This window comes from Hyposmocoma kahamanoa, unplaced genomic scaffold, assembly GCF_003589595.1.
Source record: "Hyposmocoma kahamanoa isolate Upper Pololo Valley unplaced genomic scaffold, ASM358959v1 232, whole genome shotgun sequence".
Classification (NCBI taxonomy): Eukaryota; Metazoa; Arthropoda; class Insecta; order Lepidoptera; family Cosmopterigidae; genus Hyposmocoma; species Hyposmocoma kahamanoa.
Window position 1 is genome coordinate 4631039 of NW_020653750.1, and position 26662 is coordinate 4657700.

The window sequence follows — 26662 nt, forward strand, 5'->3', positions numbered from 1 at the left end:
ATTTCTCACCTACTTGCAGCAGAACTATCATTTTTGGTCTCATTAAATTGATCTCAGGCAGTTGCTAGCTAGCGAATGGTGACTTTATTGACTTTTGGAATGCACTATCCATATACGAAGTGCCAATTTATCGCCATACCATTGCAGAACTGAGACAACGTACAAATTATGACGGTTTATTTCAACTGAATTATTTACGACGGTACATCAAGTATAAATTAGATACCAAAATATTTTCCTAATTTTACTTTAAAAACATGAACGATATCGAGGGCGTCATCTATTATGCAGTAGTACAATGAAATGAAAGTTTAATACTACTCCACACTAGATGGCAATAAAACGAAGTCCAAAATGTTTTGTAAGATGTCACTACAAGCTACAATGTTTTAAAAAGTTCAGCTTGAATCTGATAGATGTCGCTACAAGCTGGGTCATTGGCCCTTGATTATCTCTGGTGTGTGTGTAAAGTTTACAACTTCCTTTTTTCCCTCCCACAGACGGACACTAGCTAGCGCAGGTGGTCCACGTAGTTTATTTTAATTTTAGTAAACTTTACATAAAAAGGTGTTTTATATATCAAACTCAACGTTTTCTTAATTATTAGTTCGTTTAGTGAAATAGTTCTATTTTGTCAATAGGAAACAGGGATATTTAATTCGTTGAAGTAATATACCTAACAGAAGTGAATACAAACAAAAACTTTCTCGTCTTATCAATTTCGCGGTGTCAAGCGCACAAATCTGGTTAAAATGAGTTGAAACAGCAGTAAACGGTACATTGGGACACAATTGCTATAATTTGTGCAAAAATTGGACTTCAAAATGACCACGAACCGGTTTCACAAGTAAGTAATGTCCAATCGATTTATCTGTATTCCAATTTCAGATAAGATACAATAATTATATGATATGAGTACTTGTCATTGTAGCTATCAAACGTGCAAAAGATTTAGTTCCTTATTCATTATGTTTTCTGTCCGTAGAGATAAATAATTGTTAGGTAATTGCAATAAGGTCTTACAATGTCTAAATTAAAGCTAGGTTGGTTCGTAGGGATTCAACTTCAACTTCCTATAAACAGAACCCTTATGAATGAGCTAGTATCTAGTTACTAGGTACCTAATCTAAGTTGGTATCTATGTTCGGTATGTTATTGGCTATTACAATTTTACCTACGCAACATGTGAACTGACGATTTGTGTAATTACTTATCATTATTTTATAGTTAAGTAAATCAGAACTATATGTGTTCAACAACCCGATTCCACACAGCAAGTGTTAATTATACTAGTTATATAAAAAAAAAACAATGCCGTTTCACATTATACCTACCAATGTTGCATAAATTAAAATTGAGATGACTTTGGGCGCAACATTTAACCGGTTAGCAAAGTAAATGAATGTCCCAATAATCTATTTCACTTGGTATGTAATGGAGGTCTAAATATACTATAGGTACAGTGCGTAGAGTTATACCTACAACCGGTAATTAATTGTCTAGCAAATAACATACGTATATATCTAATGAATCAATTCTGCGAGAGTTTGACGCCCATACCAGGCTTAAGGGTACAACCTGGAACAGTTAATATAGTTACAGGACGGATCGACGGTAAACGTCAGAGGCGTCGCTCAACCACAAGATGGTCCGACCAAAGACCAAGTCTGTAGGGCTCAGGGCAGGCGTTTCTGCGAGAGAGTCACGACCCTTAATAATGAATACGACGCCAGGAGGAGATATACCTAACATGAAGACAGAGTACCTATAAAAGTCATACAAAATCTTTGTTAGGGTTGATCAAATAGAAAACTCAAACCGTAATAGGCAGTATTTGGTTACAACATGTGAGATATTACCTAATACCTAATAACTGTAATTAATGTTCTGTTCTCCAGAACAAACTCTACTACGTTACCATGACCTTTTCAATTATCTTGGGTACAAGTGCTGAGAGGGAGACTTCCAGTGCACTTTTTTGACTCCCTTAAATTTCATAAGTATGATTCCTTTTCCCTGTGGCTATTTTCTTTTCTTTTTGGAGCGAGAAAGCACTCGTACATATACTGGTATTGAATCGCCCATACGGACAACGTGTGATTTCTTAATGTGTTCTCGCTTTTCCATTATTGCTACAATTTATATGTGCCATTTTTACAATACCACATGGAAGAACGTATATCCGATTTCCACAGCCACCCCTCGGCGGAAATTACAGGTAGGAGACACGGTCGACGAACCGTCAAATTAGTTCAACGTCCCATATGATGACGAACAGCTAGCACAGCGATAAATATTTCTTTTTATTTTAATATATTTAACGTTAAAATATGTTTCAATTCAGTTTTCCCACAAACAATGTTTTAAACAAACATTGTCTGATGATTCAGGCAATGTTTGTTTACCCAATCATTCGCAAGGATATAAATACTCAATGATGTCTTTCCACTTTCTTTTACTATACGTCAACTGTAAATTGGTCTTGTAATACCCCCAAATTTTGCAGGAGATAAATGCTCCAAGTGAAAATAAAAACATTTTATAATGGTGTTATATAATTTTCTCTCTGTGCAAAACTCGCATGGGTTGATGGCACTGCTCTACCTATTTCTACTATAAACCAGCATTGCTCTGTTCTGTATTGAATGGTAAGGTTCAACGCAATCACAGGCACAGAATATTGTAAATATTAAGTCCAAAGTATTTTCGATTTTAAAGATACTTCTTTACTATTGCTTTCGATTTCTATCAAGTAGACCGTGTGATTGCTTTCCGGTTTTAATAACAACAAAAAAAATTGGTTTACGTTTGAACATTGAACGTCAACACGGTTTGTTTACTAAACTTTTAATACATAGCGTGACATCAAACTGAATTGAAACAATAAAATACGCTATATTAATAGTGTTGTATACAGCTAGGTAACTGTTTCATGTCCCAAAAAGTGACGGGATGAACAATTCGAGCACCTCGTGTTAAGCGTCACGCCTTTCCATAGCAGTTGCAGTGCCACTCAGAGCTTTAAACGCAAATATCTGACGGGCACTGCCACTGCGCCCATTTCCCTGAGAAATAAGTTGACAAGTCCCATGCATCTGTAATTTCGCCAGCACCTTTACTCTTCAAAACCGCAATGCAGTAATTAACGTTCACATTACTGCTTGGCGGTAGAAATAGGTAAGGTGGCAATATAGATTGCGGTAATTAGGTCGCTGTACCTACAACCCTGGACATACTCTTTTCCAAGGAGCTCTGCTGCTACGAAAATGACAAAAGAGAATATGCGATCTGTGTTCTGGTACCTTCTTTTTTCTTCTTCACCCTATCTTTATACATAATGTATAAAAAAATACATTAACCAACCATTGTTTGTCCCACTGCATTGTTGTGTCCAAGCAGGTCCAATGTGTTTTTTTGACGACTTTGGTGACTTTGATGTTATTGCTACAAAGCATTTATAAATGTAACGTAGAAATTAAAGATCCCACTGGGTTATCACCGCAAACTCAACAACAATCGTTACAAATTAAATACCTATCAGTAAACATATATGTACGTTAAGGCCCTTTTTCGTATCAAGTGGATTCGTTATTTGATTATCAAAATAAAAAAAACAGCTACTATCATAAGTAGTCGTCACATGAGTAATATCAGACATAATATCCATGTATATACAATATTATTATTTGTCACTCATATTGCACCACAGCCGTCGCGGGTGGCCGCACTCGGTCATAGAGGGTTAAATGACTCCTAAATTCATTACCACCTGGTTCCTAAAGCTACTGTATATGAATGTTATCTAGTATTTACGTGGTCTGTGGTTATATCCATGAGATTTTTGTTATTTGGTTATCGATCGATGTTGTAGTTATGGTAACATATCGCAATGTGAAAATTTCCACTGTGTCAGGTGGCATTTATACCACAATCAGGGGTTGGATTAGAACGAACATACATAGGGCGCACGATAAGTTTCCGGAACTGGCCACGTACATAAACAATATTTAAAAAGTAATTACAACATTTGAAAATGGAACTCTTTCGCTGTAGAATACAGTTTGTCTCATCTGGCTGTCACTTGTTTTTACATTGTGGCGTCATTTTAGAAATTGGTTGTCTACATCACCATGGATTTAACTCGTGAAAATTTTCGTAGTATCATTTTCTACGACTTTAAGTGTAATTTAACAGCTCAGCGGAGCTTCGCTCGGCTTCAAACAGCTTTTGGCGATGAGGCACCATGCAAGACGACTATTTATAGCTGGTTTGCACAACTCAGTGACGAATTTCGTGATGGTGCCCGTCCACTGCTGTGAAAAAAATTCGATGCTGTGCGCCGTATGATCAAAACAGACAGGCATGTGACATACCATGAGATTCGGGCATCTTTAGGCATAGGCATGAGACAAATACAATCAATACTACACAAACATTTGGGTGTGAAAAAGCTGTGCTCTCGGTGGATCCCACACAATTTGACTAAGGCTCAAAAAACGGATCGGAGGACTAACGAAGAATATTTTGAGAAACAATAAATTAATTTCTGACCACTTATAGTATTTTTTCTTATTCATTCCGGAAACTTATAGTGCGCCCCACGTAGTAAACAGACGTTAATCGATATTGAACCAAAATGAACCGGTTTAACTGCGACGCTCGCTCCCGTTATTGTAGTTTTTCCTTTTTCACTCTGTAATGTAAATTCAAAGTGCTTGAGGTATATATTGAACTTTAATTCAGTTCAATTTATTTAATTGATAGGGGCACCGTACATCCGTTAACCACCACCCTGAATAACTTTTGATAATCGACTAAGTAGTTCACGTCAATAAGATCTGTGACGTCTGTCACATTTGTCATTATGTGTTACGGTCCAAGTATTTCACTTTGAACTATACTTTAATAGAAACTTATTAACAACAATTCTCTTGTGGAGTCGAAGCTACAAAATCTCGACCATCGCAGAAAATTAGCCTGCTTGTCGGTTTTGTATCGGATATATTTCGGGGATTGTGCGCAGGAATTTTTAACTTTAGTTCCGCCCGCACTGTTCCCCCTTCGGTCGACTAAAAGGTCCGGAACACACCATCATTATGTAGTTTATATACCACTCATTCGCACTAAGCACTTTCCTTCCTCCTTCCTGATGCGTACGGCAAAGGAATGGAATACTCTACCCGCATGTTTCCCGAAAAGTACAATTTGCTATGGCTATTCAAACCTAGAGTGAATAGGCATTTGCGTATATATCACCGTAGATCACATCGTCGTTTAACATCAGGTGGGATTGTGGCCAAGTGGTGTCTATTATTTATTTTTAAAAAACTTCACTTTGCCTGCCCCTGTCCCTGTTTAGCGGCAGGGGTACGTAAACTTAAAACAATAGATTTTACGTTTACGTACGTTGGCAACACCACATGATAACGACAAAGGGAGTAGCGAGAATAACTCAAATTACCGGTTTAATTTTTCGCCGCTGCGTGTGTGAAATTTTAAAAAAGCGGTAATTATAATAACCGGTTAAAATATCCATTACCTAAACTGAATTAGAGTATGGTTAACATTCAATCATATTGGCATTGACAAGAAACTGGTTCATAAATTTTGACACTGACTGTAAACTTGTACGTTGCAAAAACAACGCTTGATCTACGATTTGATCTACGAAGTGCTGAAGTCAAGTACTTTTGCCATTGACTATCATAGGACCACCATAATATCGTCCAGTAATAGATAACTGCTGACTTACCAAAATAATGAAAAAAAGTTTGTCTTTATTAAGTGATGTGAAAGGTACACACATCAAAAGTGTCTAGGGATCAAGTACGTTATAGCCAATTACTGAAAATCAAGTATTTGAATTTCTTTCAACACCAATGGTTTTTTGGTCAGTTACATAGTTCAAAAAATAATAATTTACTAAATTTTTATAGATGTTTTTATTTAATTTTAATAGTGTAATCAAATATTTTTTTAAAATAACTTGATCCCTAGGCTTTTGATGAATGTGTTTCATTCGAAACACCCAAGTGTATTAAGTTATGCAGTACAATAAACACCTTATGACACTTAGTAACACTTCTGGTTATACACTATATTTCCAAATATTCTTTCCGTAATCATTTGCAAGATCTAGCTCATGACATGTCAGATTCAGCCTCTAGTATTTAGCGTCAGATTTCGCAAGGCAATTACCATGACAGTTTTCCTAATCACGTCACCCATTGTGTTGTTACTAGTTGCTACACCCGTTAATCGTTTATTCGTGCTTTGGTTGAATTCAAATTTAGTGTTTCAATATGGTTAGGACAACATTTTATTGAGATGAAAAAATTTTGAATTAAAATGATGAAACATTTTAGTAACAATAGATAGAGTTCCTTGTGAAAGAGTTCGTCCAGGGAAATATTGCCACCTTACCTACTTCAGCCGCCAAGAGGTAATGTTAGCATTACTGCGTTCCGGTTTCGAAGGGTAAGGGTGGTGGTGAAATTACAGGAGCATGGGACATGTCAACTTATGTCTCAGGGTGCAGTGGAAGTGCCCTTCAGATATTTTGCAATTTAAAGCTCTGAGTGGCACTGCAACTGTCATGAACATGTGTGTAGCTTACCATCAGGCGCACGACTTGTGCGTCTCGTCACTTGCTATTATAAAAGAAAAAAATTCAAAAAATACAATTGTCTTAGAAGAAGATAGAACAAATAATTTAAAACTAAAAACAAATATAAAGTAACTATAAATGCATTCATCATATTTCTGTCATAATGTCAATTGAAACGGTTTATTTCATTCGAAACCAGAGACTTATATAAGTCTGTATTCGAAACACGGCTCTCACATCAAATGTCCAAAATGTTGTAAATTTTATCTTATATCTACTGAATGAATTAATCTACTGAATTACAAATTGCAAGACCTAGGGACGATTGCAGCATAAATTGAACATAAAATTGAACTTTAAATACGAAGATAGACATTTCTAATTAGACTGGAACCGGACTAAAGAAGTAGCACATACGTAGTAGGCAAATTAAAATGGAGAGCACCGTGGGCGCGACAGGTTGCCAGTCATCTGATGACTTTCTCTCTCGATCCGCGCAATTGGTTCACCATTGAATCACCAGGCATGGCAAGCAGGCATGGTGAACGGCATGAAACAAGCCTTGCGCAATAATCTATAAGTGAAAACAAAAAAACTTAAAAGACCAAAAAAGACGCCCATTGTCTAATCTTCCTTAACGTTCTCAACTGTTGTTTTTCTTCTTTTGTTATAAAGTATTTACTATTATTTACAGAGCAGCCAAAGACGGCTTGCTAAAAGTGCTACGAGAAGCAACGCGGAAGGATTGCAACAACAAGGATGAGTCTGGCATGACTCCCACTCTATGGGCTGCATTTGAGGGACACATTGAGGCTCTAAGGTTGCTGTGTGGACGAGGGTAAGTGACTTTTTCGATTGCTAGTTATTATTTAATATTAGGGGTTAAAGTATGAAATTGCCGTTTTATTGCAATAGGTTCTTTGAATTTTCATAGAATCTTCATGGTTTGAGGTTTTCGAATGAAACTTTTTTCAAATGGTTTCTGTGATTTTTTTTTTAAATTTGAAACATTTGAATATCGACTTTCAATTGTTTTTGTTATTCAATTTAGACAAGAAAGATGGATACTGCGAAAATTCGAGTGATTTTTGAATACGAGTTCCGACGCGGAACTAACGCGGCAGAAACAGCCCGCAATATCAATGCTGCGTTTGGAGAGGGGTCTACTAATGAACGCACCGTGCAATTTTGGTTTAAACGCTTTCGTGATGGAAATTTCGACTTAAAGAACGAGGCACGAGGAAGACCGCCCACACAGGTGAATAACGATGAATTAAGAGAGATAGTGGAAGCCGATCCTAGTCAAACTACCCAGGAATTAGCGGCATGGTTTAACGTTACCTTACCCACAATATTGCGCCAAATCATATACTCACTTGCGCCAAATCAATAAAATAAAAAAATACGAAAAATGGGTGCCTCATGATTTGACTGATCTGCAGAAAGAAACGCGTGTTGAAACTTGTGTTGCCTTGTTGAACCGGTACAGAAATGAAGGAATATTGGATCGAATTGTAACATGTGATGAAAAGTGGATTCTTTATGATAACCGGAAAAGAAAAATGCAATGGCTGACCCCAGGTCAAATGCCACAACAGTGTCCTAAAGCAAAACTTACCAATAAAAAGGTAATGGTAACTGTTTGGTGGTCTCAGCATGGTGTTATTCACTATAGTTTTCTCCGATCTGGTCAATCAATAACGGCAGATGTCTATTGTGCCGAACTCCGAACCATGTTGACAAAACTAGCAGTAAAACAGCCCCGACTCATGAATCGATCTTCACCATTATTGCTCCACGACAACGCGAGACCTCACACAGCACGAGAAACCATTTTGACCCTTCAGGAACTGCAGTTAGAAACCATTCGTCATCCTCCGTATTCACCAGACCTTGCTCCAACGGACTACCATTTTTTTCGTGATTTGGACAATTATCTACGTGACAAGAAGTTTTCTTCCCAGGAGGCAGTACAAAATGCTTTCACACAGTTTGTGCAGTCTAGATCGTCGGAGTTCTATCGCAAAGGCATTAATAACCTTCCCATTAGATGGCAGAAATGTATAGATAATAATGGCAACTATTTTGATTAAATAAATTTGTTAAAAATTTAAAAAATAAACAATTTAGATTTTCAGTACAAATCGGCAATTTCATACTTTAACCCCTATTATTACTTAATTTTGTATGAAAATTCCAAATGCATCTCGATCTTTCCATGCCGAGTGACGTAAATTCGATGTTCGGTTGAAGATGCTCTTTTTTATGTGTACGTTTGCATCGTTTACACCAACTTTTGTATTATAATGCGACTATATAAAAGTTCACGACAAAAGAAACTAAAACTAAAAACTAGAAATAGCGATATCTATGTACGTATCGCACCCATAATATTAAAACGCATTATCCTAGCCTGTCTGGTCAATAATATCAGTATATGATATGTGACTTTGAAATGAAATGTTGTTTCATATTTTCTCGTCACAAACAGGCTTAAGAGTATAGGGACTTATAGATTATACCAAAATCGGGCATGCTGGTTTGTGCTCGAGATAGATTTATAAAAACGTGTGTTACAGGTAGGTCTCCAGGGCCATTTTTTAAGTTCCAATAAGTACTATATTCATTTCATTTAAACGAACGATTTTAAAATGTAAAACAACTTAATACTAACTGAAAGAGACAAATACATTATTGAAACTCATACGACAATAATCGAACAATCATTATCATTATCGATTTTATTTTCGAGATTATAGTAATTTCTCGTAACACTTGCTCATATAATTGTAACACTCCAACGAGTATGTTTTATCGCAAAAGGATGTAGTTATTATTAGTACGATTACGAATTTCAGTATTTTATGACCTTTTTGTTACACCTTGTAATAATATTAAGTTATTAGGTACACCCGGTTTAGATTAAACTCTACATTATATCTGTGAATTCATTTTTGCAAGAAAACTATGAAATTGGTCGAAAACAGAAAGTGTAGGAAGATACAGAGAAATTGATTATGGTTTATATTTTGATAATTTATCGAGTTCTTAGGTTTTCGCGATTGTTATACATTGGACATGAAACTATTTTTTCGGACATAAATCAGGTTTTTTTATTTTTTAAACAAACGAACGTTTCAGGTTCTTTTTGTGGTTTTTTGATTATATGCGCATTTGACTTCCATCCCCCCTGATGGAAAGTAACGATGAGGTCGACGATGGAGCATGCATACCTCAATAATACCTACCTATCCACTCTCGCCTTGAAAAGGTCCAAGTTATAGCGTTCAAGGAACAAGTCTGCAGGCAAGGAATTCCACTCCCTAGTCGTTCGCCGCATAAATGTGGAAGCGTAACGCGTCGTGCGAATCTTTGGATATGTTATGGATAACACCATGGTAGTACCCCAGCCTACGTCTAGTCCCCCGATGATAGAAAGGGGTAGACGGAATTAAATCGTACAATTCCATCACACACTCTTCGTTACACACCACTCGTGATATATCCAGTAAAGGGCCCAAAACGTTGGTTCGTGTGAAAAAACTATTATACGCGATTTAAATCCGGTAGAATAATTTCATTTCCTAAATAATTTAATTTCCAATTCTAGTAAATCTTAGAGCTTCTGGAAAAACAAAACTCTAGCTGAATATTTGCGTACGTAACATATTTATGGCTGCCTTCGTGGCCGAACAGTTACCATGCTGGCCTGAAACGCAGAGGTCCTGGGTTGCACTCCGGGTTGCAGACCGGGAGAAATGTCTGTATGGCCTACATTTATTTCCCTCGTGAGTTTGGGTGTAATTTGTGGTTCTCTATGTGTGTGTCCATGGTACCCGCGACACTGGGTGTCGTGTGGGGCTATGAGTGTGTTGCGTTATTATTATTTCGGCTTACCGCTGACCATAGATTTACACGCTCCTATTTTTAGATTAAGCCCCTTGTATCTAATTTCTTTGACATTGTAGGTTAATCCACTCATGGAGCCAAGTATAAATAAGCCAAGCTAAACAATTTATATACGATGAGTAAAAAAGACAATGTGGTGTCGTCATTCACTGTCGCTTTCATGCATTGTCTTAAAATGTCGTTTATCGGCGATACTGCATTGTGACTGATGTATTTACACATACTATTAGTATGACGGATGCGCGTCATAGTTTTTACGTAACCTTCACAAATGAGACGTTTCCTTGGATGCTCCTTCTTTGTATGAAACCTATATAAAATTGCCTATTTAATTTTGTTTCTCACTTGTTTCTGTGTTTCCATTATATGCAATTTTATAGAACGATTATGAACAAGTTACTTTAGAGTTTTAAGGTTGTGAGGCCTGTATATTATTATCTTTTTTTATGATACTTAATGGCGGAACAACAAGTCATGCACCTTTTGGTAAGCGACACGCCTATACATAGCAGTATCAGTGCCACTCAGAGCTTTATATCGCAATGATCTGTGGGACACCGCTACTCTGCGCCCGTCACCCGGAGACATAATTCGATAAGTCCCATCTGCCTGTAATTTCACCAGCATCTTACTTATTTGTAACCTATACAGATTTTTCGCGCTTTGCGGAGTCGTCATTTTCACGACAAATTAGAATAGTAATTACGCTGTGAATAGGTAATACAATAATGTGGCATATATTAATGGTCACCACGCTCAACGTATTTAAAAACATCACGTCTTACATTACAGATAAACGGTTGCTACAATTTATTAAATGTTTATCACTAGTTACAAACTTCATATTATTTTCATATTAGCTTACACGTTCGGTAGTTACGCTCCTGTAACTCGTGATAACCATTTGGTGAATAACGTCGAAAATATTAAGATTAACATATTACTATTTCATATTGTTAACTTCAATCTGTTTTGATTATTTTCTTCATTATCATATATGATCCTTATAATTGCAACAAACACCAAAATCTTAAAATCAACATATTATTAGTTCATATTGTTAGTGCTTTAAAATTCAGTAAAACTTAGATATATATTGATTATTTTATTCATTATCATATATGATTTTTTCATTGCATCTTGAGTATATTGAATCACGCCTGTATATCTGATATAAACAGATAGGGAATTCCTCTACGATCCTATCTTGGTTCATTACCAGGCCGGTCAAATTCGGCTCAAAATTTGAGGTATTTTGAATTGTAGTCAACAGATTCTTAATGAGATTACACTACACGCAGGTATTTTTGATCCCGTTGATATGATGTTAAATTAAGTGTAACATTCCTCCGTTCCCTCCGCACTATTTAACACGATGTTACGTTACTCAACCCGCATTAACGCGCATGAGTGTTTGTCGTAAAAGCAGTAAAGATTATTATCAAATGTGCAATGATGTAGAAATTGAAGTGTATGTATAGTTAATGCTTTAAATTAGTTTATTACACTTAAAACACAAAATAAAAATTGTAACTACATATTTATATTACGACGTTTTACACGCAATGGTTAGGGAAGGTACCAATTTAAAAGTGAACACCGTAAGGACAGACGACTTCAGTTTTGGATTTATCAACTGGAATCAACAATAATAACTCTGAAGTCTTCTCCTTTCAGAGGTGAACCAGACAAAGCTGATTACTTCGGCAATACAGCACTCCACCTTGCTGCAGCAAGAGGTCATAAGGAATGTGTGACGTTTCTAGTAAACTTTGGTGCCAACCTGTACGCAATGGACGTGGAAGGACACACGGCACAAGACCTAGCTGCTATGAATGGACGGGACGATATATTGAGGTATTTGGACGCGGCTATTGGCAAGTTGGAGAATAATGACAAGTAAGTTTACAGTTACCGTATCAACTCCATGTACTTAATTGCTAAAACGGCGATTGCGCAATGAACCAGCGTCATTTCAAATTACTTAAATAACGTTAATTAGAATAATACATACTTACTGCTAGTTGGTAGAACACGTAATACCAAACATAGCGTCGTTCATACATAGGATCCTGAGGGGATCGATGTTTATACTTCCAAGTATTAAACATCACTAACAACCCAAATAATATACAATACCTTTGCTACACTCATCCTCAATACTAGCGGACGCTCGGCCATGCTGCCGCTGTCCAAAAATACACTTCTTGGAGGGTTCTGCGCAGTAATAACACCTGAGCAAATTGTCGTGATGTCTTATGCCCTTAACAGCAGTTTAGAAGCGAATAAACAAAGTTAGTTTAAAAAACAAATAAATCGAAACAGATTCTCAATTGCCCCACAATACCTAAATTAATTTTGTATAGTTTTACAATTTCTAGCAAGCACTGAAATTACAGGAAAAAATCGAAATCACATAAAGAAAAAGCAAAGAAGGACTACGAAAAAATCCAGAAACAGTATCAGAAACGGCAAAAAGAAGCTGATGCAATTGCGGAAAAAGAACTAAAGAAAATGTCAAAGGAGTATGACGGGTACGGAGAGGATATTAGCACCATGCCACATCGGCCCAGCACCGTGTTAATGGCGTTGAAACATAAGATGACACGGTCTACTAGTCATGGTAAGATTGCTGTAGTTCTTAATAGTGTACCGACAGAACCAGTGACAGAAATGTATACAATTTAGCCACTAGTACGCGGCTAAGTGACAAATGGTCAATGGTCAATTTTATATAGCAAAAGATAGAACACAATATTCTCTTTTAAAAACAGTTAAAATTAGTTAACGTGTTCGACTTAACTTATCGATGCCTAGCTGAAATATCATTAAACACTTTCAATATTAAAAACTGGGTTATTATTTTATTATGACATCTCAAAAAAATATTTTGTCACATAGCTGCGTTTTAGATAGCGGAGACGGCAGAGTAGCAGAAACAATTTCTAGGGCTCAGACTCTCCAAATTCTATTAGGGTTCGAAATTATCCAAATTTTGACCTTTTTTGGTAACTGTCTGATTTATACTCGATAATTATCCTCGCTGATTCATAGTTTAGTCTCTTTAATTTTTGATTACAAATTACAAACAGTGAAAAAACTAAATCAACACGGCGGAAATCTTTGGAAAAACTATTCGGTTTGTGGCTTTTTTGAGCTTGACTTTTGACACGTTTGGATATGTCTCGGATACAAACACGTGACACGACATTGCTAGCGGGAGAATTTTGTTGTTCCATTTATTTTTATAAATATAGAAATAATTATCAAAATATATTTATCAAGATAATATATATTATAATTAATATCATTGATAATTATCAATGATATTATCAATGTTAATTATCACTTCGAACCTTGCCAACAATGTTTCCGCTGTATCAAACCAACCGCCACTTCTACCTAAATTTAGCCGCGGAATTTCGGTGCTCCCAATTGTTTCATCTAATCAGAGATCAATATTAATTTATCATACGACTAAATCGTGATCCCAGATTGCACAAAATTACGTGGCTGCATTTTGATAGATGTATGGTGCATAAACATTGACGATTATTATGGTAATTTATACAGGAAATCTATTAGACGAACAACCTCGTCCAACGTACAGCGCGCTGGTTGGTACTGTAAACTCCGGTCCTCGCGGCCGTGGCGCGGTCTATAAGAAGGCTTTGGCCAGCAAGCTGCGCAATGGCACCGTTGGCAGAAACGGGCCAACTGATGACTTCAAGGTTGGTGTTATGTCTTCAAACAATTGTTACCACGCTAGTACTATTTGACGTGTTATATTGACCCTGATTATTATGATAAAAATTTGCACCGGAATTTTAAAATATCCCATTTCTAGAAAGTCAGAAAGGGGCCTACTGATGACTTCAAGGTTGGTGTTATGTCTTCAAACAATTGTTACCACTCTAGTACTATTTGACGTGTTATATTGACCCTGATTATTAGGATGAAATTTTGCACCGGAATTTCAAAATATCCGATTTCTAGAATTTTGGGATTTCCCAGTGTGTAAATAACATGTGACTTTGTAGATTATTTATTTCCATTTTCACTTTACGTCATCAAGATGTAAATTACTCAATATTTACTAAAATACTTGCAAAATGACTAAGTAATGTTTTCGATGGTTTTCACGCGGTTATGCGACATAATCGTGTCAAAACCATCGAAATTTGGGCATAACTTATACTTATTACAACAACCCGCAACCATACGACTTTTGTAGAGTTGCGAACAGCGTCACTCATGGCTGTCGCATTGAAGCGCGTTTCTGCAATGCGAGCGTGTGTAGTCAAGCTATAAACAATACAATTTTCAATGCAGTGCTACAGTTAAAAATGACGGCCATCTTCATGAAAGGTACATTGTGGAAAGTATAACTAAATATTTGTCAGACTCTCGAAGCATTATTTAATTTCAGGTGGGCGAAGTAGAAACAACAGGGCGCCGTTCTGTGACGTCACTGAGTGGGTTGCGGCGAGACTCGGAAGTGATGTATGTAGGCACCTTCAGTGCTGGTCCACAGCAGCGGGGAAACGTTGCCAACGTTTTCACTGAGACGGAGGAAGCTAAAAAATCTACGCTCACTAGGTATATACTTTCGATTGTCCATTGCTTCGAATTTTTATGTTTCATAGGAGCAAAATTTCGCACTTTCAAGTTAGTAAACATTATAAACTTTCGAATGAAATTAATATTAATATCAAAAATAGCCCTTACTACAGAGCAACGGCAATATATAACATGACACCAAGCAATATAAGAAAAATATTTTATATTTTTTTAATTACAGAGCTTCCTCATACAAAAGTGTTATCACGAAATAGAGATTTTATGAAGGACATAGAAATCTGATCTCTCTGTATTAGTTCTACAAATTATAGTAGTTAGTATATAGATTCATCATTTTATTGAGAATGCATTACTATTCTATTTTCATACAATTGCGTTTGCCGCAACCGGTGACTGTCAGGTTGCGGCAGTTCTAATGAGAAGAGCGAAAATACAATAACGGACAGTCCGTTATTTCGTATTATGGAATATAATTGTTTATTTTTTGCTTTTTCTAGTATACATTGTTTCCTTCATTCTTTAGTCTTTATTTCCTCGCGTTGTTTGAGAAAAGCATTATATACCTTGGAGGGAACGTGAATCGCTTGATCCGTATACAAGGACGAGCACAACTTATACACGTCCTGCAATCCTTTACTTTCCGGCCACTGCACTGCAATAATGTACTATTTTCAACAGCTTATTTACCTCTTTAGAAATTCTCATGCAATAAATAGTATTTAACGTGTATTTTTATTTTGATTGTGTAGGTCCGCAAGTCAACCGGACTTCTCAGTGCCGGCGGGTGAGGACAGCGGAATCGGCCAAGAGGTGCTCCTCCAAGAACCCGCGAGTATATTCGATAGGCCTGGCTTCGGCAGTGTTGCCTTTAGGTGAGCCAAACCAGCTACAATTGATATGTTAAGGAAAGAAATGTTAAGGTTTTTTTTTTTCAAATAGGTTTAAAAAACTTAATGGATTAAGTCATAAGGGGCAGAGGAAGGTGATGGCCGTACCATGAAACATATACTTCAAGTACAATACAAACACAGTATAATAAGACAGGCATGGTTTCGCACGCATTCGCATAATCGCGCGATGCATAACGCTGGACGTCTCACACATCTTTCATTATTACGTGACGCGATGTCTGCGTCCGTAAACGGCGCGTGGCGGGCGTGCACGCATACAAGTCTCGCTCCTACGTTTGTTTAGAGTTACCATACTTGTCTTATTTATAGAATCATACAAATTTTTGTGACGAGATCACCATTGTGACTCCCAACTAAATAACTCACTGAAAAAGCCTTGAACCAATGATCTTGTGACGGTGTGACCTCCTTACACCGTCATCTCACCTCTTTGTATCGCCTCTCTCCGCTTGTATCTTATAATTTTTTTTTTATTTTACATGTATTTAAATTTTAAATTTGAATTTTTCCATCTTCCTTCACTTTCTCCTTTTGTTTTCGTACCACGGTCACTCCCAGCTCGACCGCCACAACAGTCGGAGCTGTTAATAAGCTAATCATGTGTAACAATTTATAAATCTACAGCCTTCATGTATCTATTTCTGTAATTCAGTTTCTCGGCCCATTTAAGGGTAAGTGCCTTAATAATAAAGTGTAGGGAGTGTTTTATACTGTTATACCTGTTTTTTTACATTTACCTTTATATTGTTACAGCCTTTCTTTAAACTTTACTTCTTTAATAAATTTTGTGGACCGGAAGTTTCCCATTTCATTGCCGTGAACCTGTTCACGGCTAGTTAGGGTTACAACCCTTTCAATCTTATACCTTGGACAGGTAGAGTAAGGGTAGAGCCTATTATTACCTATCCGTTTGAGTGTCATCGAACTCATATCGGGAAAATAAATACTCCAGATTGCCACGTGCCCTTATTGGGTTTTGAGGCGGCAAAATTTCTATTTTATTGAATTTTATTTCCATTTTCGGCAAAAATAGTTATTTGTTATGCAAGGCTGCAAAGTTGTTGTTTGGCCCGAGTACTTGTATTGAAACCTGACCGTAGCAAAGGTGTCAAGGCACAAGACGCAAAACAACTTTGCTGCCGAGCGAAACACAAATTTTCACCTCACAATAGCGAGGAAAATGGTAGATAAAAGAAAAACACTTGAACTATAAATCAGTTTTTCATCACCGCTAGAGTCAGATTCCAGAGTACAATTCAATCCAAAGTATTGAAATTGAAGTGATGAAAATGAAAATTTGAAAAAAATAGTATAGTTTTTTGTGGGTTTGAATTTACACGACATACGTTTTCTTCTTCTTCGTATTATAATTTTATGTGATTAACGAGATTATTTTAGTTCTTCGACAAATTAAAATAATCCCATAAATCAAAATTAGTGTTATCGTTATCAATTTAATGTCCATAATAATAAGAATAAATTGTACTAACGGATTAATATTATCCATATACTTAATAGACTTAAGACGAATCGCGTTTCGTAACGCGTCACTATTTTTTTTAATCAAAAGAAAAAGTTTTTCTTCGGATGCATTCTGAATTTGCTTCTCATCAATTTTTATTCTTCCTTGCACTTATAATTTTGTGTGATTATTGAAATTATTTTAGTTCTTCGACGAATTAAAATAATTTAATAAACAAAATTAGTTATCGTGGTCAATTTAATATCAACCATAATGAGAATAAAATATACCAACGGATTTATATTACATAAGTAATGTATGACAAATCACGTAGTTGAACGTGTCATTAATTTTTTTTTCATCAAAGGAAAAAGATAGGTGCACCACAATCCATCGTCAGGTTCGAATTGCAAAAACCTTTTCCACGCTAGCGTGCAAAAAGCGCTTTTGCGCACAGATTTCTAATGAGAAAGAAAGCCTTTACGAGCTAGTGAGGTGAAAAAATACTTTTCCATATCTTTGTGCCTTTAGCAACAAAAAATAGCTTAAATCATGATTTTAAATTCGGATGGATACGCGTGTTATTTTCCCGCCATTTTTTTCTTCATTGGTAATTTTCGGGGTGTCCAATTTCAGGGTGGCAACTGAAAGGTTATACGTTTTCTTTACATCTAAAGAGAACAGAGATTTAATTCCTCCTTTTACATAAAACTTTTTAAAGTTACAATTGAGTTTTAGAAATTTAAAAATAAGAGAAAAAGTATTGTCAAACTTCGTGTTATTTATTTTTTTCCCTCCAAGTGTTAACATAACCGGCAATCTATCTCACCACCGCTCTACATGTCTTTCAACCCTGACGTTGGCGAAACCGTCGCGCAAAACGACGGAGCCATAGATACAAAAGTTGAAGTAGATTGGTGCTGCAACGAACAGGAAGAAATAAAACAAATTTATCAACTTAAAACAATGTGGAAATTATGTATCTCGTACAGACGGTCGATAACAGCTACTCTAGGCGCGTTGCCACCTACTGGAGCAACTGGCACGGGCGACCGAAGCGCGGTGGGCGAGAACCTGTCCATCGGATCTGCGGGGTCCCTTGCCCGACATGCGTACCAGCCCGCTGACTGGAATACTCCACATTCCGGTGAGGGATTATTATTTCATTACACCGATGTTCCAACACAAAGTGCATAAATTAAAACTATAAACACTATGGGTCGTATTCCAGAACTCTACTCAATACTCAAGGCCTTGCCATTATTGTCGTATTTCCAGTGCTTGAAATCATACTCAAGTCTGCTCAAATCCTGACTTGAGCACTGTGAAGAGTTCTGGAATACGAGCATATGATGAATACCTTATTTTTCCAAATTGTTTATAACCCATAGGTAATATAGAATAAGTTTAGCTATTCAAAAGGGAAATGTTGTCAGCCCTCTGGGCACGATGTGCCCTGACACACCCTGGCTGTACCCTGGTACAGCCCTCGAGAAAACTTTCTATTTATAAACTTTCTTACATTTTTTAATGTACCTACCTGTTATAGTTTAGCTATTAGTTTGTGTTCATTAAACTACTTGATATGGTTGTAATATAATTGTGAACAGCCGATTAAATGTTTCACCTGTAGGTACTACAACTAAAATAATAATGTGAAAACCCTACACTCTAAGCGTTGATGCGTCAAACAGGCGGGAGCTGCCCTAATTGGGCTATATTATACTATGGGGTGCATGGAAGGAGCCTACCCGTGTGTCGCACCGACATAACACCGACAACCGTCTGCGGTCGGCAAACCGACTCAAAACTTCCCCACCGGCCTTTTTCGGGGTCATTAAAAAAGCCTTTGTCAAGGCTCAGACCTCATGGTGTACAAAAATCTTCGCTATCTCTCTGAACCACGGCCACGTTGAACGTTGTTTCTATTAATGTAGAAAGGTTTTCGGACGACAAATCTGTAATCCTTTCGGAAATGGGCCTCAAGTCGATGTCTTGGCCTGTGTGCCCCTACTCCTGCACACGCGAGTACCTGCACAACGCCACTGATAATGCCGTGTCAGTCACTGAGTAGGTAGTAGAGTCGAACACGCTAAGAAGATTATACTATGCCATATTACGTACAGTAGTTATATTCCGAACCATGGTTACATAGTAATCTACATATTTGTGATTATATATCTGAATTATTATTAACGTAATTTCGTATAAAAATTTCAAGTTGCTTTATAGCTGGGGGTTTTTGGGGTCGTATTCCAGAACTCTACTCAATGCTCGACTGTTATTCTAAGAACAGTTGATTTGATGAAATAGTCCTCGTATTTAAATTACAAACAGTTTTACAGTGAATGCACGATTAATAATTATATCATTGTTTCAGAGAGTTCAACAGTAACATCAGATGAAGAAGGTGAGGCGGAAGAATCAGGCTATGCATCGCTAGAACGGTTCCTTACGGCCTTTGGTTTGTCTCAATACATTCAAAAGTTCAAAGATGAGCAAATAGACCTCGACGCCCTAATGTTGCTCACTGAAAGCGACATGAAGTCTCTAGGTCTACCCCTAGGACCGTATAGGAAATTAGTAAATGCTGTACACGAGAGGAAACAAGCTTTGTCACACCCTGGAGCTATGATTGATACCGCTATATAATTAGTTTTAAGTAAATGAGGTGTAAAGGTAAAATGCTCTCATTTTTATTGATCGTATATAATGTGCACTTCATCTTTCGATCTTAAGCGTGTATTGAGTGCTTTAAAACGGAGTGAATAGACATAAACCGCTGGGTCAGACACGCAAAACACGTTATACTTAAGTAGAACTCCTTGTTAAAGAGTTCGTCCTGGGTAGCACTGCCACCTTACCTATTTCTGCCGCCAAGCAGTAATGTCAGCATTACTGTGTTCCGGTTTTAAAGGGAAAGGGTACTGGTGAAATTACAGGCACATGGTGACGGGCGCACTGGCAGTGCCCTCAGATTTTTGCTATTTAAAGCACTGAGTGGCACTGCAACTGTTATGAACAGGCGTGTAGCTTACCATCAGGCGCACGACTTGTTCGTCCCGTCACCTGTTATTATAAAAAAAAAGTACTTGTCTACCTACGAATACTATATATGATATGGTGTAAACGGCTAGTGTCCTTGTGCCACCCGAGCTCCTCCGAAAATCCCGACAGTTGGTATTATAAAAAAAATCTCGACGTCCTTCCTCTGGGCTTGTGTGTATAGTGCCTAACCCAACCTTTTGGTTATACGGGAAGGGCACTATTACCTACCTATATAAGCAAGCCTGCACAGGGACCTTATTAGTCAAACAAACCGTTAGAGTGTCAGAGTACGCTCTTGATTTTGAGCTTAACGAGTTTTCGGGATTGACCGACTTTGTGCGTTGAGAGTGCTTCGCTAGCTTACCTACAAACCGTAATAGCCCAGTAAGCGCCCAGACGCGAAAGTTTTCGTGCGGCCGCCGCGCGGTGACCGCCAGTTACCACCTTTCACGTACTTTAATGGCGAATCAAAATTTTATTTACTAGGCAACAACAATTAAAATTCCTCGGAATAAAATAACCGCCGTGTCGCGCGGCCGCCGCGCCGTGTAGACCGGAGACATGCCAGCCTCTCATTTAAGGTAAAACGTAAAACCTAAATAAATAGAGCGTATTTTGCCGTGACAGTTCGGTCTCTGCGCGGCGTGAGCGCAATGAAGTTCGTGTGCAATAAACGCGCCCTAAATATTGTCCAGTTTATGTGAAGTTATTGTATCTTTGTATATAGTTGCTCTTGACCATTGGTAGGGTAGAGACATTGTGGGTTCTGACTCTACCGTGTCCATGTCCGACCCTTTTCTAGCCTGTTCACCTGCTGTAAGAGCCACTGCGTCCTTTGTTCCACTGTAGAGTTACGTTGTTGTGTATAATAAGCACTAATTAAGCGGTGGTTAAGCTCACGCCTGTCGAGAGCTTGCTTTGCATTATTTTTTATGAAATTTTGCAAAAAAAATTTTGCGAATTGACAGCTTGGTGAAGACATGTCGTACCTCTCATGGAAGAATGGCATAAGTGGAGTTACGTCAAAAACGTTTGTTGCTCCATTAGATAAAATAATTAGTCGAAAAAGTTTAATAAACGTTTTTGACGTAACTCCATTTATGCCATTCTTTCATGAGCGTTGTTTGTCATGATAAGCTTGCTGGTCAAGCTAATTTAAACAATATTGTTTATTAAAATAAGTTCTTAATATAGTTTACATTGTATGTTCTAAAAACTCATTGATTTATTTCTATTCAACCAGTTTTAACGTAAATAAATTAATACATACACGACAAAGACAAGTGAAGATTGAGTCGAAAGATGCAATGCATTCACCAAGTTTGACGTGTTGAATTTATATACATGTATATGAACACTGAATTAAGCGAATTGTTTAAGTGTAATAATTACCTAGCATTTAGATTGGTTGCCTAGAGAAATAGGCTCTTTGAAAAATGCATAAAGCTAATCCAATCTATTTGACGCGGGCAACTTTACAATTTTCTTATTTTAGGCAACCAAGTTAAAAATACAGCAATTTTATCTTCAAAACTTATCTTTGTAGCACCTGAGTAATTATCATGTTCAATTACTATTACCGAAAAGAGGCACAATTTTGGTCCCTCTCTTTTATGACGCATTGTCTTAAATTGTTCTATATATTAATAACCTTTTGACAATAGTGTAGACTTAACGTCTTTTGCACCTTGTGTTGTTTTTCCCTATATTGTTTCTAAAGAATGTGATTGTTTTATTATGAAGTGCTTTGTACAGGTTTGCTCACAATTGTGATACATTGTCATTCCATCCAGTGTTCGTTCAATATCGCCATATTTAAATATTTTTGTACAAAGATGAATTAAATATACATTTTTTAACATACAGAATATTTTTATTTTTTTAAATCCTTGTGATATTTTGGTTTTAAATGAAAACACGTTATAATTTTACAATTTTTATTTTGGACATTTTAAATACAATTGGAAAATAATTCTAAAAAAATCTCTATTATTGTTACCCGAATTTAGAACCTAAATTAATTAATTTACAAAAGCTCCGTGGACCTACATTATCGTCCTTATTATTTGACATTATTCTGACTAAATAAAATACAAATCATAATAATGTGTACTTGAGTAGGCCTTACCAAAACGACGGACGTTTATCCTCAGTCATATTCACCTACATTACCAAGTGGTACACATGAAAGAAATTAAAATATATGTTACAAAATATATCATATTTCTTCCGATCATACAGAATTTACCTTATGTTATTGACCTTCCAATTTTAATTCTAAAAGTATTAAAAACGTAATATTCAACTACACAGTATGCTAAATAAGTTATAAGTAACGGATATGTTTATTCTGATTTTCAGTAGTAATGAGCATTTATTTTACGAGAGAAGGCACTATCTTCAATTTCGTTTTAATAATCACCTTCCATTGAATCCACGCAATAGTCCCAGGTCTTATTTAAATACTAAAATATTTTGTTTGATTGCAATAAACTTATGGCTCGTGGACGCTACTTACTCCTAATTACAAATACTTATTCATTTAAGTACACCTTGTTAAATTATTAACTATAATTCGTAAGTTTGTTCGAAAACGAAACATCGCAAACGCGGAAGTTTCCAAGAGACCAGTGGTGTTAGAGTTTCGTAAAGCCGTGCCCAGAGACCAACTAGCAATCATTCGCTTCTGTTTGGTGACAAATTCAAGTTCGCAGAACGACGCTAGCTATGCCATATAAAAAGTGCCAATAGTTAAGTTTTATCACTTGATCACCAGATTCGGGCCACCCATTTAACAAAAGCAGTGTATGATGATTTGAGATATAGCAAAGTTCACGCAAAAACGAAAGTCATGGGTTGTGGCGTCATACACTGTAACGGCATCGGTCGAAACTCGTAACCATATTGTTTCTTTGTGTCCTATCCGTGTTCACAAACACCCGCGCTAATACATGAATGCTAAATACAAATTGTTTTTGGAAGATTTCCTCTTTTTATTGTACTTCCACCTCAGATGGTTTAATCTACAGCTATCATCTTGATAGTACGTATACTCCGGATAGGGAATGTACGCGCCCGTGACCGGGTCTATAGGAACCATGATCGGCAAATCCGACATCGAGACGGGCCGGCCCTCGTGCCTCTCGTACCTCTCGTATGAGGACTCCGAGTCGTAGCCTTTCGGCTCCGCGTACTGAGGGCTGCTGCACTCGTTTTGGTTCTCGATTTCGTGACTTTGATTACAGACCGGCACGCTTCGGCTCGTGTCTGCCGATATGTTGGACCGCGACCTGAGTATGGGTCGAGTCGACGAAAAGTCGGTGGAATGCTGAAGGCTCTTCGACCTAGTCCGGAGCGTCTGATTGGGTGTTTCGTCTATGCGCGAGAGCGTATGACGTCGGACCGGTCGATAGACTTTCCTATCACCCAGTTTGGGGCGCTTGATCTTCCTGTGCGAGTTGTACGTTTCAAGGGAGGAGATGGAGGGTTGGTGGGCGGGGGAGGGGTTGCGCGCGGGTGCCTGCGGGGCGGGGGCGTTGGCGAAGTGCGCCGCCACGAGGTCCCTCATCTGGTCGCATGCTCAGTAGTTGTATGGCCCGTATTGCGAGCCGTGATAGTAAGGGCCGGGATACGCCTGCGGCGGCGGATACCCGGCATACGCGTACTGCTGCTTTTGCGGATACACTGGAAACACACAAATGACATATATATTTTTGTATAATGAAAAAGTTTGCAATAATGTACATTTGCTGATTATTATAATAAATCATTATAAAAATTAACCAACATCTTCATAAAATCATTGATTTAATATCATATTATGTATATATAACGTAGATGTTCCACGTTCCAATCATGCATTTCCAAGCTGTAAGCACCCATCCATAAATTACATATTCACATAAAAAAAAATCTATTTATCCTACATCTTAGTAAGGTCAGACACAATTGATTTCGCTTTTATCTAGTATTTCGTATTTAATAATACAAAATAACACCGGATGCTGCAAATTGCTCAAAGCGAACGAATTATTTTACGCACGCGGTTTTTTTTTTGTATCGTTTAGGACCTTCGAACTGTCGTGTGGTCCGAGACAATGTTACATACTTCTATTATGATTAAAATCTTTTATTAGAAGCGTTACCCGGCATTAGGTACTGCATGTTAAGCGCCTCTTCGCGCTCCCGCTCGCCGCGCAAGCAAATGGCGGCCGAGGAGAACAAGATGGCCGACAGCAGCGACAGCCCCACGCCGCACCACGCCACGATGTACGACCAGTCGTACCACACACGGGCATTATCTCGCAATATCTGGTTTATACCCAACCATTGCGGGAGTTGTGTTTTTTTTTATTTGATTCATATCAATTGACGTTTGAAGGGAAATTTTCAATAATTATGGATTTAGTTCGGTGTATTTAAATTCATTTAGTGGATTATATTCATTATTTACAATATAATAGTAACAATTCAAGAAGCATGTTAGTATTGCAGTTGGCGTAAACCAGATATTAAGAAATAGCGCGATTTACAATGCGTTAATCAATGTAGTCGCACATTCGTCGTCCGTTAACGCAGTAGCCAAGTTTCATAGAAACATGAAAAGAAAGAAAAAGCATTTTGGTTAGTTTAAAGTAGTTATAATATTTTTTTACATCTAAGTTATTTCTATACTTGGAATTTGAAGTAAAATGTATAAAAGGGTAACTCTACCGCCAAGCGTTATTTTGCCACTACAAAATGGCGGACGCGCCGCAAAATGGCGGTCTAACCTGGCATAATATACTGCACGTTAGTCTGTTGTTCCCGCCTCTTCTCCTTGGTGAGGCAAATGGCGGCGGAGACGAAAAGTATTGAGCTCCCGAAGGAGACGCCGACTGCTAACCACGCAATGATGTAGGACCAGTCGTAAGATATCGACGAGTTGTCTTTTAGCACCTATAGTCATGGGATAACATTGATTTTCATTAGGTACCATATGGCGCGCTTTTAGGTAAAACGCTAATGTTTCATGAATTTGTCATATTGCGTTGATAGTTCCTGAGATAAAAATCATTGCAAAATATGTAGATTGTATGTATATTGTATTAACTCATTGTCTTTTAACTTGCATGCCCCCAAAAAGTTTAAAGATTACGAGGTATTACGCTTAAATTCCATCATTTTAAAGAATTTTTGTGTACAAAAGGGGGAATCATATGAATCGTCATAGAAAAATAATTACTTTGTGTAAGTATTTGACCATACCTTAGGCCACTGCTGATAGTATTCCTCGCCTACAACCTTCTCTTTCTCGTAGAATTCTACACCATGCCATAAAGCCATCGCACCAGCGGCTAGCAGACCTTAAACATTGACAAACAAGTAAGCATTATAATCAACAAAATAACAAGATTTATAAGGAATCCACATAAGCTCCTATTAATTATATAGGCAGTTGAAAGGACCTATATGGATATTGGTAAACAACGTAAAAACTGTTGCAGGGAATAAATAAGTCATAGTAAAAATATACTCATGGACATATTTAGAGCATCGCATCGTAAAATGGTGAATTATGATAACAATGTTCATATAACTACTGGCCACACATACCAGAATGTTTAATCGAAATCAAAAGACAGTTCAAGTCATTCTTATTTCAAATTAAACGTTTGGTATATGTGGCCCGTGGTTCGTTAAAAACATTGTAATCATAATTTAACCTTATTTTAGGGTGAGTTATTTTTAAAACACCTGAATTAATTCATCTGGGTGCATTAAGTACTCTTTTAGTAATCTTAAATCACTTCTCTTTACCGTTATATTATAATTGAAAGACATGTATAAATTTTGAGTAAACTTTATTCACCCATACAAAAAAAGAAAGTAATGTCATTAGGGTGTAAGGCTGTAAAATTGGGCTCACGAAACATAAAAGCAACTTAAATATTTTAACGTAAAAGTATTCTCACAAAACAGATCTACAACAGAAATATTTGTTTTACAATTGCAATTTGAAGTAAATTTTGGAAATCTGGTAATATACTCTCATCTACATTTTTAGCGTTACTCTAAATATGTCCAAAATTGTCTATGAGAAAACCTTATTTAAACCTAACTTAAATACGAGTTTATATACGTGATGATCAATGTTAAAATAAA

The 26662-nt window shown here is 37.1% G+C and overlaps 2 protein-coding genes across 3 annotated transcripts in view; one reads left to right on the plus strand and one right to left on the minus strand.

The window, feature by feature from the left end:
• The first annotated feature begins 496 nt into the window (after positions 1 to 496).
• On the plus strand, positions 497 to 20407 carry LOC113228475 (Usher syndrome type-1G protein homolog). The gene is made up of 9 exons (XM_026461797.1): positions 497 to 847; positions 7302 to 7445; positions 12194 to 12415; positions 12916 to 13139; positions 14090 to 14247; positions 14946 to 15115; positions 15847 to 15969; positions 18463 to 18617; positions 19851 to 20407. The coding sequence occupies exons 1-9, from the start codon at positions 825 to 827 to the stop codon at positions 20120 to 20122; spliced, it is 1491 nt and encodes a 496-aa protein (XP_026317582.1). The 5' UTR covers positions 497 to 824; the 3' UTR covers positions 20123 to 20407.
• A 3465-nt stretch (positions 20408 to 23872) lies between these two features.
• The window catches only part of LOC113228413, a 56466-nt gene continuing 53676 nt past the window's right edge, over positions 23873 to 26662 (minus strand). Inside the window, exons 5-7 of one of the 2 annotated variants that reach the window (XM_026461705.1) lie at positions 25766 to 25863; positions 25291 to 25456; positions 23873 to 24202 (exon numbers count right to left, since the gene is read on the minus strand). In XM_026461705.1, coding sequence (XP_026317490.1) covers positions 24099 to 24202; positions 25291 to 25456; positions 25766 to 25863 — 368 coding nt within the window. In that variant the 3' untranslated portion in view covers positions 23873 to 24098. Of the gene's footprint in view, positions 24203 to 24663; positions 24830 to 25290; positions 25457 to 25765; positions 25864 to 26662 lie in introns of both variants that reach the window. The other variant, XM_026461704.1, reaches the window with a different exon arrangement.

What these genes read in the sequence shown, in the direction of transcription:
- LOC113228475 (XM_026461797.1), top strand. Translation starts at nt 825, where the DNA reads ATGACCACGAACCGGTTTCACAA. An exon ending in AAGTTGGAGAATAATGACAA is followed by an intron (nt 12,416 to 12,915) that starts GTAAGTTTACAG and finishes CTGAAATTACAG; the next exon opens with GAAAAAATCGAAATCACATA. An exon ending in CTGGAATACTCCACATTCCG is followed by an intron (nt 18,618 to 19,850) that starts GTGAGGGATTAT and finishes TCATTGTTTCAG; the next exon opens with AGAGTTCAACAGTAACATCA.